The sequence below is a fragment of the Pipistrellus hanaki genome (genome assembly GCF_964339955.1).
Source record: "Pipistrellus hanaki genome assembly, chromosome: 12".
Taxonomy (NCBI): domain Eukaryota; kingdom Metazoa; phylum Chordata; class Mammalia; order Chiroptera; family Vespertilionidae; genus Pipistrellus; species Pipistrellus hanaki.
In genome coordinates this window covers 11,868,334-11,884,147 of record NC_140514.1, presented here as the reverse complement: position 1 = coordinate 11,884,147, position 15,814 = coordinate 11,868,334, and the positions used below count along the sequence as shown (strand labels likewise).

Sequence of the window (15,814 nt, the reverse complement as noted above, 5' to 3'; positions counted from 1 at the left end):
AGGAATCCAAGGAGGACCACACCAAGACACATCATAATTAAAATTCCAAGAGCAAAAGACAAAGAGAGAATATTAAAAGCAGCAAGAGAAAAGCAGGTAGTTACCTATAAAGGAGCACCCATACAATTGTCAGCTGATTTCTCAACAGAAACCATGCAGGCCAGATGGGAATGGCAAGAAATATTCAAGGTGATGATTAGCAAGAACCTACAGCCAAAAATATTCTACCCAGCAAAGCTATCACTCAGAATTGAAGGCCAGATAAAGACCTTCACAAATAAAAAAAAGCTAAAAGAGTTCATCACCACCAAACCAGAATTATATGAATTGCTGAAGGTGGTTATTTAGGAAGAGGAAGAAGATAAAGAAAAAATTATGAACAACAAATACGTAACTATCAACAAGTGAATCTAAAAACCAAGGGAATTAAAAAAATCTGATGAACAATATTAACTGATGAATATAATAGAATCAGAGGTATGGAAGGGTAGTGGATTGACGATTCTCGGGGAAAAGGGGAGTGGGGTTGCGGGAAGAGACTGAACAAAATTGTTTACCTATGGATGAGGACAATGAGGATGGGGAAAGGAAAGAGGTGGGGTGGGAACCTGGTGGAAGAGAGTAATGGCGGGGGCGGGGGGAGAGGAACACATTTGCAATAATCTGAACAATAAAGATTTATTTTTTAAAAAGAGCATGTGTTATCAATATAGCATATACATGTGCATATATACATAAAAATGGTATGTATACAAAAATATAATAATGATTTTTCTCTTAGAGGTAAGATTTGGGGTGAATTTTATTTTCTTCTTTAGTCTTTTCTAAATTTTTCAAAGTGTTCTAACATGAGTTCATTTCATAATAAAATTCTGTTTCATGTTTTAAGTAAAACTGGTAATGGCCAATATTTATTGAATGTTTACTATATGCCAGGAACTACCTAAGCTATTTACTTTTACAGATACATTCAATCCTCAAAACTATCCCATGAAAGAGGTACCATCATTATCCAGATCGTGGGAATAATTGGCTTACCCAAAGACAGAGGAATTGAGAATCCTGTCTAAGCTTCCAAAGTGATGAAATGGCAGAGTTGGATTCCAGTCCAGGCTTCCGGGCCCCAGAGTTCACACACTGCATTCTAGTGCAGGGGGTGATGCACTGTGGCCTGTGGGCCAAATCTGACCCACTGCCTGTTTTTATAATTAAAGTGTTATTGGAACACTACACATTCATCTATGTATTGCCTCTGGCTGTGCCACAATGACAGAGCTGAGGAGTTACAACACAGACTAAATGGCCCACAGAATCCAAAATGTTTCTAGGAAAATTGACCCTTTACCCAGTACCTCTCAAAAAACTTCTGCTGATAGAATGTTGGTTTTGTTGTTCTGTTTTGTTTGCTTATATGATCCAGAGAACTCCTGACTCTGCATATTAGTCCCACAGAGGGGCCAGAAAAGATAAAATGGGAGGGAAATTTCCCTTTAAGGAGCAGGTGAAGATGAAAGTAATCCCAGGAGAGAAATTTAGATGAGTAAAGGGGGAAATAGATTCACTAACTTAACATAGTTCTCATTTTCTTCCCTGGATACTTATGCACAATAGTACGGAGCTTTCAGCACCTACGTGCAATTCAAGTAGTAAGTCATTTGCCGATAGTCAGCGTCATCTGATGAACTCTGCAAGGGCCCCTGATGTTAGCCACACACTGTCTCCACTCACCTGGAAGAGCTGGACGTTGGCCGGAGGGTCTTTTTGAAAGAGGAAGGTGGCACTGGCAAAGGTGGGGTCTAGTTGGCCACATTTCTGTGGAGGCAAGATAACAGAGATGACCTTGACTATTTCCATCATTGACCCCAACCTTGGTTGTCCCCCAACTGGTAAAGGTAACAACTGTTCCCCTCATCTCCTCATTGGACACTCTTTCTCACACTGGCTGGATCTGTCTCAACATCTGACCGTGGGCTCTGGGAGCGCAGTATTCACTCACAGCCTCTGCCTCTCTGCCCCCATGGTGCCCCCTGTGTAATGAGTGGCACATACTTCCGCCCACACACCTAATGCCTTTAAGCATGCTACCCTCCTTCCTGCCTTTAAGCATGCTACCCTCTGTTGGCTATCCTCCTCCTGGCCTTCCTGGAAAAGTCTTCCTTTCCTCCTCAATTCTGTGGGAAATAATTAACGATACAGTAAATGTTCATAATATAATCCCAATGGACTCAAGGGGGAAATAAAACTGCATGCAGCATGACCTCAAATTTATTTAGAAAATGATATATCCAGATAAAAAGATCTAAGATGATAGATATATTGATGGATAGAAGGAGAGAGAGAGAGAGAGAGAGAGAGAGAGAGAGAGAGAGAGAGAGAGGGAGAGAGAGAGAGAGAGGGAGAGAGAACAAACAGAATGAGAGAAAATGGACAGATAAATGTAGGGGAAAGTTCAGAAGCAGCAGCAAAACTCTTAGCAGTGATTTTCTCTGGGATTTGAGAGTGATTTTTTTTATATATAATTCTGTATTTTTAAAGTTTTCTACAATAAGTCTTTATTACTTAATTAATCTGAAAACATAGCCTCGTGAGGATTTTCAAAAGAGGAATTTGGCTCTGCTGTCCCCACACTTGTGAAGCCCCACCTCCTTTGCTCCTCAGGCTCCATCTCAGCAGTTATCATGCTAGACTGGCCTTCACTGATCATGCTCTCTCCACGCTTGGCTGCCCCCTGGTGCCCAGTGCAATCTTACTGTCTAAAAGGTGCAAAGTAAGTGCTTGTTGGTGAACCCATCCTGGGAGCTGGGTCCACATCAGCCAGCACCCTCTCCTGAATGCACATCCTTGCAGTGGCTGGAGAAGCCCCACTTTGAATTCTCCTTCCACGCTCCACATTCTATAATTCTCTGTACTCCCATTCCAACTACAAACCACAGTTGTATCAGCTGTATAGCTAAAGGATCATCTGGTCTACCCACCCCCCTTTTGCAGATTTTCTAACTGAAACCTGAAGTTGTGAGCTATGTAGGTTCCCACGTGAGATAATGACACAGATGGAACAAGAACCCATGCCCCTGACTCCCAGCCAAGGGCTCTGCCTCTCAGCCACCCAGTTGGATCCCATCTCCATGTGACACCCTGGGCTATGTCCCCAGTCCTTGCTCCTCTGCCCTTTCATGTCCACAGGAAAGAAGCAAGTTCACGACCTGGTCCACAGCACTGTCTCACCCACACCAGCTACCCAACTCCCAAACAAAAGTGCTGCAGAGAGTCCGTGCTTTGCCCGGGCTCCACACTCACATCTTCTGGGTGCTCTTTGCCCAGCTTCTGAAGCACCGTCAGGTAGAACTTGAAGAAGAAGCTGAGGGTGAGTGTGCGCCGGAAGTCCACCATGCCACCCGGGGCATCAGGGGGCAGATGCAGCTCCTCCGCCAGGCTTGCACACACCTCGTGCAGCAGCTTCTCGTTCCAGAAACTGCCGGAGAGCAGGTGTGAGAGAGCGCTCCCATCCTGCCCCCAGAATCATTGTGCAGGCGGTGAGCACAGAATCATGTCAATCTCGGTTTGAAATCTGGCTCAGAGACTCATGGCTGTGTGACTTTAGGCAAGTTGCTTACTTCCTAGAGCCTCAGCTCTCTCCTCTTTAAAAACAGATCCAATTTTAAAAGACCACAAAAACAATAATTAAGTCTATAAAGTTCTTACACTGTCCTAGGTGTTTTTTATGAAACATCATTTTAAATTTAAATTAAAATATATAGTAGGGAAATTTTTATACTCATTTTGCCAGTGAGAAAACTAAGGCATGGTGACTTATTTTATACCCATCTGGTAAGTGTTGGAGCCAAGAATTGGAACCAAACTCCAACATTAAGATCTACCTATGCATAAAAATATGGAAAGGATTACATAGGACAGTGCCAGTGACGTGCTTGGTTCAGTTGCCCCCATATAGTACCTATAGTGATAGTAGTAGCCATAGTAATAGTATAGCACTAGTAATAGCATTAATAGCAATACCAGCATTAGCGGCAGCAACAATACTGGTAGTAGTAATACTAGCATTAGCAGATGCAGTGCTAGTAGTAGTACTGGTGGAAGCAATAGTAATAGTAGTAGTAGAAACAGAAGTAATATAGAAGTTGTAAAAGAAGCAGTAGTAGTAACAGTAATAGCAAAAGCACTAGTAGTAATAGTAGTAGTAGAAGTAATAGTAGCCACAACAGCAGTGATATCTACAGTGATACAACTACTAGGTGTAGGAGCACTAGAAGCAACAATCCAATAAAATAAAGGGGTAATATGCAAATTAACCCTCACTCCCTCATAAGAAGGCTGCCTATGACCAGACTGGAGAAAGGTTAATGAGGAACAACCAAATGACTGAACAAGCAGGCTGAATGGAGTGACCAGACAGGCAGGGGGGTTAGTGTGGGATGACCAAATGACTGAACAGCAGGCTGCATGGGGCGACCAGGCTCAGGCTGGTGGAGAGGTTGTGAGGGGTGACCAGGCTGGCAGTGGGGGGAGTTGGGGGCAACCAGGCCGGTGGGGGGTGGGCAGTAGGAGGAATAAGGCTGGTGTGAAAGGGGGGCAGTTAGTGGCGACTAGACCAGCAGTTGGGGGCAACTAGGCAGGCAGGCAAGTAAGCAATTAGGAGCCAGCAGTCCAGGGTTGTGAGAGGGATGTCTGCCTGTCTATTTAGGCCTGATCCCAGGGATCGACAGTCAGCAGTCAGACATCCCCCAAAGGGTCCTGGATTGGAGAGGGTGTAGGCTGGGGTGAGGGGATTCCCCGCTCCATGCACGAATTTTGTGCACTGGGCCTCTAGTAGTAATAATAGTTGTAGCTGTGTAGTACTAGTAATAGCAGTTAAAAATGGTAGCAGCAGAAGCAGAAATGGTAATAGTACAGTAGCAGCAATACTATTGGTCATTATGCTACTAGTAATAGCAGTAAATCACAGTAGTAATAACCATGTTAATAGTAGTAGTAGCAGCAATAGTAATACTGCTATAGGCACAGGAGAGGAGCAGTAGCAAATATCAGCAGCAGGGCTGTTTTGCTGTAAGCTCTTACTTCGACAGCTGCTTCCGAGTAGTCTTAAAGGCTGAGATGGTTCTGTCAGCCATTCCGCCATAGCAAAGGGCCAGCTCCTTCACCTGTGTGGTTCCTGGCTGGAATAGAACTCTCATGCCACAGGTCACCTTGGCTATGTCATCTTCTCTCCGGGAGGCCTGCTTAAATGCTGAGAAAAACTCGTCCTGAAAGAGAACAGGAAGGCAAGAGTTTCCCACACTGTTTTGCAAGGACTGCAAATGGTGAGCATGAAACACGGGATATGAGGTGAGGTAAGATGAGGTGAGGTAAGGTGAGGAGAAAATACCATGGCACATCAGCAAGGAGCTGGTGACAGGGATCAATGATTGAGGCCTAACCATCACATTTTCAGAAGTTCCAGATAGCATTCCCCAAAACTGGGAGAGTCAGGGCTTCTCTCTATTAGTCAGGAAACAAAGTCAGGGACAAAGAAGAACGGGTGCTCTCAATCCAACAGTGGAAAGAAGTAAGAGTGTTTTCACCAAGTCTTCTCCAAGAACCCTCAGGCCCGAGAACCTTCCTCATTCTGGTGACAAATATCAGAGCACACAGCCTCTCAGGGGCTGTGCCGAAACCTCTGTTGGCCGGACTACCTCTCAAGCAGATACAGAGAAATGCCCAGAAGTGTTTGAAACAGCCTGCAGCTTGCAGCCTCCTCACTGGCTCCCTAACCGGCTCTTCCACCAGCCTACGGGCAGTGCTTAGAAATCTGGTCTTCTGGCCAAAAGAACGAACCACACTATGAGGCAGTGGCTGCCTCTGTGCTTTGATCACCCATGTCCTGGGTCTAAGCCAGCTCTGTCTTTGGGGACAGGAGGAAAGCGTGAGTTGCTTTCCAGGTAAGGACCCTGTGCTATCCAGCCCTCTCTGTGTCAGGTTCTGCTTGAGGTTCGAACTCACCCTGGGAGCACAAACTCGGATCCACCTCCCAGCGGGAAGGTGTAAGGGAAGGGCTGTTGGAGAAAGCAGGAGACCCACTGCTGAGGTCCGAAATGACCTCAGGCTTTTGTTTGAAGAAGCCATAGAGGCCCCTCCTGATGCTAAAGCTGATTCCACGTCCTGGTGTCAGACAGGCCCTGGGGCCATGAGCCCAGTCCTTGAACTTGGTCCTGGGACACAGGTTCCAGCTGTTCATGTCCAGGGTTGTGCCAGTCCCCTGTGACGTTTTCACTGGGCTGCCAGGAAATGTCAGTGTCAGCTCAATTGTTCCTTCTTGAGAAATTCCTCCTAATCCTGGGTGTTAACATGTCCTTTCCTTAAGGAGAGATATTTTATGTCCCTTGTCTGGCAAAATAAACACTGAACGGTTCTATGCCTATTCTTGCCTCCTTTCCCAACTGCATAATTTAACATTTTTTTAACCGATCTATGAAATACAAAACTCTGGGAATCACTGCTCAAAATGGTCTATAAGGAGGACCTAAAGCACCATTAAGAAAGCAGGGATGTAATTGCTCTAATTTAATCAGCATTTTTATTAAAGAGGTTAAAATTAGCCAGGGTGAAACACACCTTGTAACACTCAAACACTAGCTGTGGAAAACCCTTAATATGCTCTCTTATCGCTGGTTTCCCCAGCCTCTCACTTTCTACAAGGCCCATTACGGAATGATGTGCTGCTGAGAGAGGCGAAAGTCATGCCAGGTGAAGCCACCACAGGTCCCAAGGAACAAGAGCAAGGCGGCCAGAGGCGCCCGGATCTGCTGAACAAGCTGGAACCGTCATCTACCCAGAGTAAGGTCAGTGAGCAAACCCTTGTCAAGCCCAAGGTTGGCATGTGAAGGTCTGACTGACAGGCAGCTGCTTCCCTTAGCAAACCAGCCCCACACTTCACCTGACCAAATCGAGTCTCCTCTGACCTGGGGAGAATACTCGCCAGCAGGTTGTATCCTTAAACTGTGTTGCTAGTTACCAGCTGGTGATCTCCACCGGCTCCACCAGGAACCTACAGAATTATTTTTCAGTCCTCACAATCACCCTCCCAGTAGGTAACATCATGCCCACTGCACAGGTAAGAAAACTGGGGCTCAGAAAGGTAAACTTTCTCACTTAGGATCACACATCTAGCTTCTGTCCATGAGGAATGCTCCCTACCCTAAAACTTCTCATTGTCCAGAGAGGAATACGGCCGGTCAAAGGCAAAGTTCAGAGACAAGTGCATCAGTGTTACAGTTGAGAGATGCTAAGGTTGGTCCTAAGGCCAACTCTGCTCTCCTTGTCTGGAGCCTGGTGGGTGTAGGAGTGATTCGGGCCCAGCATCTTACCTCCCTGCTATAGGGGATCTCAATGGAAAGCAGTATCTCTTCTGGACTTAGCAGTGTCTTTCTGTAGGCAGGGAAGAAGGTGTGGTCCATCGGAACCGTTCTCCTGGTGCCTGTACAGAGGCAAGATGAAGAGGGACTGATGTGAGAAGGCCCAGGACAATCCGCCAGTGGGCTTCTGCATCCGGGTCTCTGATGCCCACAGTCAAAGGGAATGGATGGCTCAGCTGGGGTCAAGGCCCTCCATCTGAAATCCTTCAGCAATGGTGCGCTGGTGAATGGTTAACCATCAGCTGCTGGGGTGTAACCTTGGTTTGCTATTGTCTATGGTATAAATACTCCCACTAGAGCCCATTTCAAACTACCAGAATGACATTAATGATGTGGAGCTAGAAAGTGTGGCAGAGTTGAGTCAGCAGGCCCTCTGCAAGGCCTGTTTACAAGGTGAGCCACTGGTGTCCTCTGGGTACGTGGGTCTGCAGAGGGTTCCTAGCATTCCCTGATAAGAATGGCTCCCAGTTTGTAAAAACAACATGGTTTATGCAGAACACCTGCTTTCCTTCTGGGCCTCTGAACTTTGGTATGACCTGTGCGGCCAGCCCCCAGTGCTGAGCCCCTAACGAGTTCTCTGGCTGCCTGCACTTCTCATGGGGAGCTTGCTGCGGGGGGAGTCAAGAGCCTCCTGTGTGATCCGCTGGGAGGCCCTGGCAGCTATGTCAGATTTCCACTGGACTTTGCTCCGTGTGCCTTTCCCTGTGCTGATTTTACTGATTCCTCCTTCTGTAGTGAGTCTTAGCCATGAGCATGACTATACACTGAGCCTGTGCGTCCTCCTGGCAAGTCATCAACCCAGGGGAGATGCTGGGGCCCCTCTGACAAGGAAGGATGCATATTAGCACCACTACATAGCATCTCCGCTGCAGACAGATAGATGGAAGGAGCCTCAACAGCACAGACAATAGTAAAATAATTAGCAAGTGGTGAATTTTGAGTGTTCATTCCCTATGTCATTAACATAATCTGTCTTATATAACTTGCACCCTTATATAGCTTGATTTTTTATAACAGCCATGTTTCACAAACACTGACAACCCACCGATCCACTGTGGTGAGCTGGTGCATTCTGGCTCCAGCATCTCACTAGGTAAGGCATCTGGACAGAGCCTGCTGTGAATTCTTAATAGAGAAGTGGCCCAGCTCTCCTAGCCCCCAGCATGAGTGATCCCTTGTAGCTTCCAGGAATCTAAACCATAGGAAAGTGGGGTCATAGGTCCTTGGACTCTGTCTCTCCAGGAGTAACCCATCTTGTGAGACTTTTCTCCCCCAGGACCCTCTATACGAGGCAACTCACCTCTAGACACGATGGTCAGCTTGGCCCCACTGGCCATGAACACCGGGTTGAGGTCGGAGATGGGGCTGGCGTTAATGATGTTCCCTCCGATGGACTAGGACAAGCAGAGAGTGTGCGTTAGAGCCCAGCTCAGAAACCTGTGCTCACCCAGCTGGCTCCCAAATGCAGAGCAGGAGGATGACAGGTGTCATCTGTGGAGGGAGGCCCGACCTCCAGCCCCTGGAGACACAGCCCGGTGCAGTGAGAGCTCTGCAGTCAGAACATCGAACATCGTGCTAAACATGAGATCTGACCGCCTGGCATTGGGGCCCAGCTCTGGAATGTAGCAGTCAGTGCACCACCCTCAGTTAACCCAAGTCAACACCATGTCACCCAACCTTTTTCTGAAAGGGCTAAGGTGGCTTATCACAGAAGCCATAGTACAGCAGAAATAGAAGTTAAAGTTCAAGGACAAAGAGGAGGAAGATTTGAGGATTAATGATTTGTTCTAATTGGATCTGAGCTTCCTGGCAACTTGGCAAAGAATGTTGGGGGAACCAGACCCAGGGTGCTCACTACGGGAAAGAGGGAGAAAACAGCTGCAGGAAGAAAACAAGTCCTCCCTGGGAGTAGATGCCCGCTGAGCTGGGGCCTCAATAGAGATTGCTTGTTTATATCTCCTCATCTACACCCAGAAGTTGTCAGGGCTTCGGGTAAGGTGTAGAGAATGGAGTGGGTTATTCTGCTTTTTTTTTTTTTTTTAAACCATTTTTTAAAAAATAGAATAGAAGGGATAGCTTTCCTCCCAACAACATCAATAATCATGAGCCTCACTCAAATGGCACTGTGTGGGAACAAGGCTTGCAAACTGGGAGACTGAGGTTTACTCAGAAGGCTGACTGTGACAGCCTCCTTTCAGGGGTTCTACCTCTGGTTCTAACCCCAGGGCAGAAAGGCTGTGCCCCTCCCTGGTTTGGCTTTTCTCTAACTCAGGGGTCTTTAAACTTTTTAAAGTGGGGGCCAGATCACGGTCCCTCAGAGAGCTGGAGGGCCGGACTATATGAACTACTAATTCCTACTGTAACACCTAGGCTGTGCTCACTGCCCAAAAAACCTGGCGGGCAGGATCAGACTCCCCTGGGGGCTGCATGTGGCCCGCGGGCCGTAGTTTGAAGACCCCTGCTCTAACTTATCTCTCCTCCACCTGCTGAGAGCCTGGGCAAATCAGAAAGGAAAAGGGGGTGGGCAGGAGGCCCCATCTCTCCAACCTCATGGAGAAGACTGAGTCCAAGTGAGTGTCACCTGGAGTGGCCCACAGACCACCTGCATCAGCAGCACCTGCAGGCTCCACCCAGCCCTTCCAGGCCAACATCTGGGAGGCAGGGCTCAGGAATCTGCATCTTTAAGAAACACTCAGGCAGTTCTACCCATTCTAGTGTGAGGCTCCTGGTGTGATGAAAGGCCCTGTCCCCTGGGCCTGGAGACCCCTGGGCGGGGACTCACCGCCACAGACTTGACCTGCTTCCCAGCGAACCAGCGCAGCTGCTCCAGGACACCTCTGAACACCTCTGTCTTGTGGGCAGGAAGCTCGGCAACAGCATCTTTCAGGGTCTTTTCCACAGAGTCCAGAGAACAAGCGGCTCCAAAGGAGATACCTGGGAACATGTGCTCAGAATAAGCGACCCACTGCCCAGTGCAGAAAACACCTTCAGACACAGAGTCTCAAGCTTTGCAGCAACCTAGTGAGGCTGCACCAGGACTCTCATCTTTAACCCGATGAAGAAAAGTTGGCCCAGAGAGGTAAGGGACTCGCCCAATACGACACAGCTATTGAAAGATCCCAGACTCAACCCCAGGCCTCTTGTCCTACAACCAGAGTGCTCTTTCACTAAGCCAGTGGTTCTCCACTCAATAAAATCAGGTTTCTGTGGGCAAAGTCCTGGAATATATTTTTTCTAAAGCACCCAAGCACACCTGCCCACCCCAGGCCCCTGACCCCGTGAGTGATTTTAAGGTGTAGCCAGGATTGAGAATACTATTGGAGATCTCACAGCCTTCGCCCATTGATGCCTACCATGATGGAGAGAGGTGGTGAAGGTTGCCCCTTCCTCCCTGTGCAGATTGGCTTCAGGATAAGTAGGTGGCAACCAGATCCAAAGGGGAGGTTGACCCATCCCAGCCCCTCTGGGGACCCGAGTGAACCTCCCTTACCCTCCGGGCCGCGCTCCACCAAATTCAGCTCAGGGATCCAGGCTGGGCTGATGATCACAGGAAACAGCTTGTTCTTAAACTTCATCTCAATGCCTCGAGGGAAACAGAAAGCCTGAAGTTAGGGGTGTGTGTGTGTGTGTGTGTGTGTGTGTGTGTGTGTGTGTTTAGGAACAATATTAGAAAACACGGGACATTAAAGTATGTCAGTAACTCTCCTAAGCACTACGTATTTTAACTCATTTAACCTCACAGCAGGCCTGGAGGATGCTCTGATTTTCTGATTATCGATGAAGAATCGGAGGCACAGGGAGATTAAGTTTCTTGCCCAAGTTACAGAGCTAGGCATGGGCAGATTTCAGTACTTGAGCTATTATTAGCGCTGGGATATAACTAATAATGACACGAACGTTTAGCATTCAGAGAAAAAGGAAAATTATCTGAGAGAAAAACTTCAAATCTGCTAATCAAGGTAGAAACTCTATGGACAGAATGGCCCCATTCCTCAGACTCAGTTACACAGCACCTCCCCCAGCCTCGCCCACAGGGCAATAGAGGGAAAGGGTAAAAAGGAAATGCCTTTGCATCGTCCCAAGTCCTTACCGATCTCCGTGTTCCCCACCACCAGCTTGGCCTCCGGGTACTGCGCCTTGAGGTCCAGTAGCTCCTTCAGGGTGGAGACCTGGATCCAGGTTACACGCTCCCCTTCAAAACGCATCTGCTTCTGAGGCGCATCCTTCAGCCTCTGGAAAATACCATTTTCCAATGAGCCATCTCCTTCTCTCCACTCCATTCCTACCGCCATTCCCATGGCCCTCGCTTCAGGGCCACCATGGGATCAACTCTTCTGTGGATTAGTTTATTACTGACTTCAGAATGAAAATACTTGTCAAAGACAAGGGAAGAAAACTTCATGAATGGAGGCAGAAATTAGGTTGCAGCTCTTACTCAGTGACATTAGTTCACTGAGCCATCCGAAGATTCAGTGAAAGAGACGTTGTAAACCACCTCTTGTACTGATGAGGGAGAAACCTAAGGAAGTCATGTGACCTGCCAAAGGTCACTAGCCACAAGGTAACCTGGACTGTCCCCACTGTCTCCATGAGGAGAGCGGACAAGGTGTGGGTGGAGCCAGGGTAGCAAAGGAAGGGTGGTCAAAGGGAATGCAATGCAGAGTTGGTCCCAGTGCATGAGGGAGGGGTGATACTGGGGAAGAAAACCCTAAATCACATTGATGGTCTCAAGGTTGCACAATCTAGAGGAGGATATGCTGGCAGCCTGCTGCACAGCCCTTCTCTCTGACCCTTGAACTTAGGAAGTCCTCATGTGTCAACAGCCCCAGGGAAATCTGTACTTTCCTCTCCTTACATGTTGGAGCGAAGGAGAAGAAAGGTGGTGTGAGAGGTGTCCTTAAAGCAGAGCTGAAGGCATTGGGTGTGTCTTTTGAATCCAGCTTTGTTTGTTTGTTTGTTTGTTTCTTTGTTTGTTTGTTTAATGGACTATTTGCTTGGGTGCTTATGCATTATATTTAGCCAAGAGGCCAGCAGATACTTCTGTAGCAAGTCAGATAAACACGGCACCAGAGAGATCCACTTCCTGTCCTCAGAGTGACACGTGTGAAAAGGAGAGAAATGTGGGTTCCTGAGGGAGCACATGAAAGAGGGACTTGACCCCTGGGTGTCAGAGAAAACAAGGCAAATTCAGGCTGAGACCTAAAGGACAAGGAGAAGACAACGTTCCCAGGGGGTATGAAATAAAGCAGGTCTCCAGGGGCTTTTGGCAGAGAGCCTTGATGGGCCTTCCCTTGGGGCATCACCTACCAGCAACTCGGGTGGGAAGATGGGCTCCTGGGTAGGATCCAAGGGCATGAACTCCTCTGGGTTGAATAAACACGGAGAGGAGGTGATCTGCTGGAAAAGGGAACAGAGGTGTGGTACAGTATATCCCCATTGAAATGCCCCATAGCACCAATGCAGCCCTTGGTCCAAGCAAGCTCGCTCACAACCCCCAGGCAGCTCCTGGATGCAGGAACCAGAAGGTCTTGCCAGAGGACCCAAAGCAAAGTGCATAGTCACCACCCTCTCAGTCTAGGCTTAGGTAACTGTTTCCTCTTCCAGCCACCCTTGCCAAGAGTGTGGAGCAAGACCACAGGCTCCTTTGAAGTGCGATTGGCCTCCAGATTTCCAGGGAGAGAAGGATCCACTTACTGTGTGGTCTTTCTTCTGGTTCATGCAGCAGTTTGGGTTGTCTGCATTCCCTCCACAGCACCCACCATCCTATAGAGATGACCAACATTCACACACAAATATTTGCAAAGAGTTTCACAGAAGCTGAAGAACGTACATTGTTAATTTCCAGTTAAATCCAGCTCTGATACCTACTCAGCATCAATGGTATTAGTAAAAAGCCTATCCCATCCATTTGCCTTTCCATAGAGGTGAGACCTCTGCTTTACCTACTTCATCTTGCTTGGTTAATGTCGATTAAATAACTTGTGAATAAACAAATAAGATCTCTCCTAGAAACAGCAGGGAAACTTAATGTTAAGAACATTTCTCCATAAAGATAGGTCCTCCTATTTTATCAAAGCACTAGAGGCCCTGTGTCCCTCAGCCCAGCTTGCACCCTCTCCAATCTGGGATTCCTCTCACATTCTAGGACTTCTGGCTCCCAATTGCTCCCCTGCCTGACTGCCTGCCTACCTGCCAGCCTGATCACCCTCTAACCACTCACCTGCCAGCCTGATTGATGCCTAATTGCTCCCTTGCTGGACCGATTGCCCCTAACTGCCCTACCCCACTGGCCTGATAGCCCCTAACTGCCCTTCCCTGAAGGCCTGATCACCCTAACTGCCATTCCCTGCAGGCCTGGTGGCCCCTAACTATCCTCCCCTCCAAGGCCTGGACCCTCCCAATTGCCCTCCCCTGGTGGCCATCTTGTGGCGGTCATCTTGTGTCCACATGGGGGCAGCCATCTTTGACAACATGGGGGCCATCTTGTGTGTTGGAATGACAGTCAGTTTGCATATTACCTCTTTATTATATAGGATTTCTTTATGCCCATTTCCCTCTTCAATGCTGCTCCCTTAGGAGCCTCTAAGACAGAAATTCCCTTGGTTCTCTCAGCACTCAAGAGCCCCTCTTTTAGATCCAACCAATTCTTGTCTGGGCACCTCCAAGGTTGGAGTCTTTGTTGGGCTTCCAACAAGAATGTCCAACTCTGTTTGCTGGGTCCAGAGCTGTGTCCAGCAAGTGTGTCTGGGCATCACCCCAGCTGATTAGACACTGCTTGCCAGAAAGCTAAGCTCTCTTTATTCCTCATCGTGGGCCTGTTCTGGGGGGAGTGCACAGGTCTGATGACCCATTAACGATGGGGAAAGGACTTTCCCAGGACCTCTTGGCATGCCAATAGCACAGCACAGAGGAGAGCCCAGCTTGCTGCCTCCCACCTCACTGCTGTGTCCCCAAAAAAAGCAGGACTCCCAGCTCAGGACCCCAGGAGACACTCCTGAATCATGGACTTGTGCTGAGAGGCCAAGTGGGGGAAACTTTCAGGCACAGCCCGGGCATATTTTCAGGGCAACCAATTACTGGATGAGCTGACTGGGGAAGGGAAGGGAAGGGAAGGGAAGGGAAGGGAAGGGAAGGGAAGGGAAGGGAAGGGAAGGGAAGGGAAGGGAAGGGAAGGGAAGGGAAGGGAAGGGAAGGGAAGGGAAGGGAAGGGAAGGGAAGGGAAGGGAAGGGAAGGGAAGGGAAGGGAAGGGAAGGGAAGGGAAGGGAAGGGAAGGGAAGGGAAGGGAAGGGAAGGGAAGGGAAGGGAAGGGAAGGGAAGGGAAGGGAAGGGAAGGGAAGGGAAGGGAAGGGAAGGGAAGGGAAGGGAAGGGAAGGGAAGGTTTCTATAGTGCCCTATCTCATCTTTCTTCTTGGAGAAGGAATGATACAGGGAGTCACCAGGTCCCAAGTGAAGTGAGGGGCACCAGCCACACTCACCCAGTGCTGGTGGGAAGGATGTATTTCACAGACACACATTTTCCCAGGGCATTGAATGCCAACATGTTCTTACTTAAATCTTTGCTCTTGATAATTCATTGACGTGTTTATGACATAAACTATTGTGATGGACAATGTTGCTCTGGACAGGGTGTGAGCAAGAGACAACCAATCAATATGTCTCTCTCATGTCAAAGTTTCTTTCTCTCTCTCTCTCTCTCTCTCTCTCTCTCTCTCTCTCTCTCTCTCTCTCTCTCTCTCTTTCTTTCTCTCCCTTCCCATCCACCCTTCCCCTCACTCTAAACATCCAAGGAAAAAATACCCTCATTCCTCAGGTGAGAACATTTGTTTAAAGAGTGAAAGGCTCTGAATACTGGCTGGGGGTCTCTAATGAGTCATGGACATGAGCTTCCAAGGACACTATGCAGGACGTGTCAGCTGACCAGAGAACTCAGCTCTGCTCAGCTCCACACTGACAGAGGGAAGTGTCACCAAACAACGGAGTGAGGACACAGTTCCACCCTCAGAAGGAGCATAATTATCAGCTACGTTCAGAAGCCCTTCTCTTTTGCGAAACTAGGAGGCTGGTTAAATTGTTTCTCTGTGAGCAGCCTCCTATGAAATGCACTCATGGACAAGATTAATGATTCCTGATTCTCAGGGAAGTCTGCACCATTTATAGAGATCAAGCATTAAGTCATGGAAGAAATGGACCAGCATCATGATTCAGAGTTGTCACTTACTGAATACTTAAGATACGCCCAGGCTTGTTCTGATGACTTTGCAAGAAGTACTTTCAACATTCATGATAAGGCAGGCATTATTATGGTCTGCAGACTCTAAGTCTGAGCTTTCAATCGTTTTTCTCTAAATTCACACTTCCTATTTTCCTCATCAGAGCGTGATGTCTTCCATTTTATGAGCCCCAC

At 48.1% G+C, this 15,814-nt stretch overlaps 1 protein-coding gene across 2 annotated transcripts in view; it reads right to left on the bottom strand.

The window, feature by feature from the left end:
• LOC311630980 (xanthine dehydrogenase/oxidase) overlaps nucleotides 1–15,814 on the bottom strand; it is a 56,679-nt gene that overhangs the window by 26,525 nt on the left and 14,340 nt on the right. The window contains exons 7-16 of one of the 2 annotated variants that reach the window (XM_084900656.1): nucleotides 13,104–13,172; nucleotides 12,717–12,803; nucleotides 11,500–11,641; nucleotides 10,900–10,992; nucleotides 10,192–10,343; nucleotides 8,710–8,803; nucleotides 7,362–7,471; nucleotides 5,077–5,261; nucleotides 3,298–3,472; nucleotides 1,729–1,812 (exon numbers count right to left, since the gene is read on the bottom strand). In XM_084900656.1, the coding sequence (XP_084756782.1) occupies nucleotides 1,729–1,812; nucleotides 3,298–3,472; nucleotides 5,077–5,261; nucleotides 7,362–7,471; nucleotides 8,710–8,803; nucleotides 10,192–10,343; nucleotides 10,900–10,992; nucleotides 11,500–11,641; nucleotides 12,717–12,803; nucleotides 13,104–13,172 (1,191 nt within the window). Of the gene's footprint in view, nucleotides 1–1,728; nucleotides 1,813–3,297; nucleotides 3,473–5,076; nucleotides 5,262–7,361; nucleotides 7,472–8,709; nucleotides 8,804–10,191; nucleotides 10,344–10,899; nucleotides 10,993–11,499; nucleotides 11,642–12,716; nucleotides 12,807–13,103; nucleotides 13,173–15,814 lie in introns of both variants that reach the window. The other variant, XM_084900655.1, reaches the window with a different exon arrangement.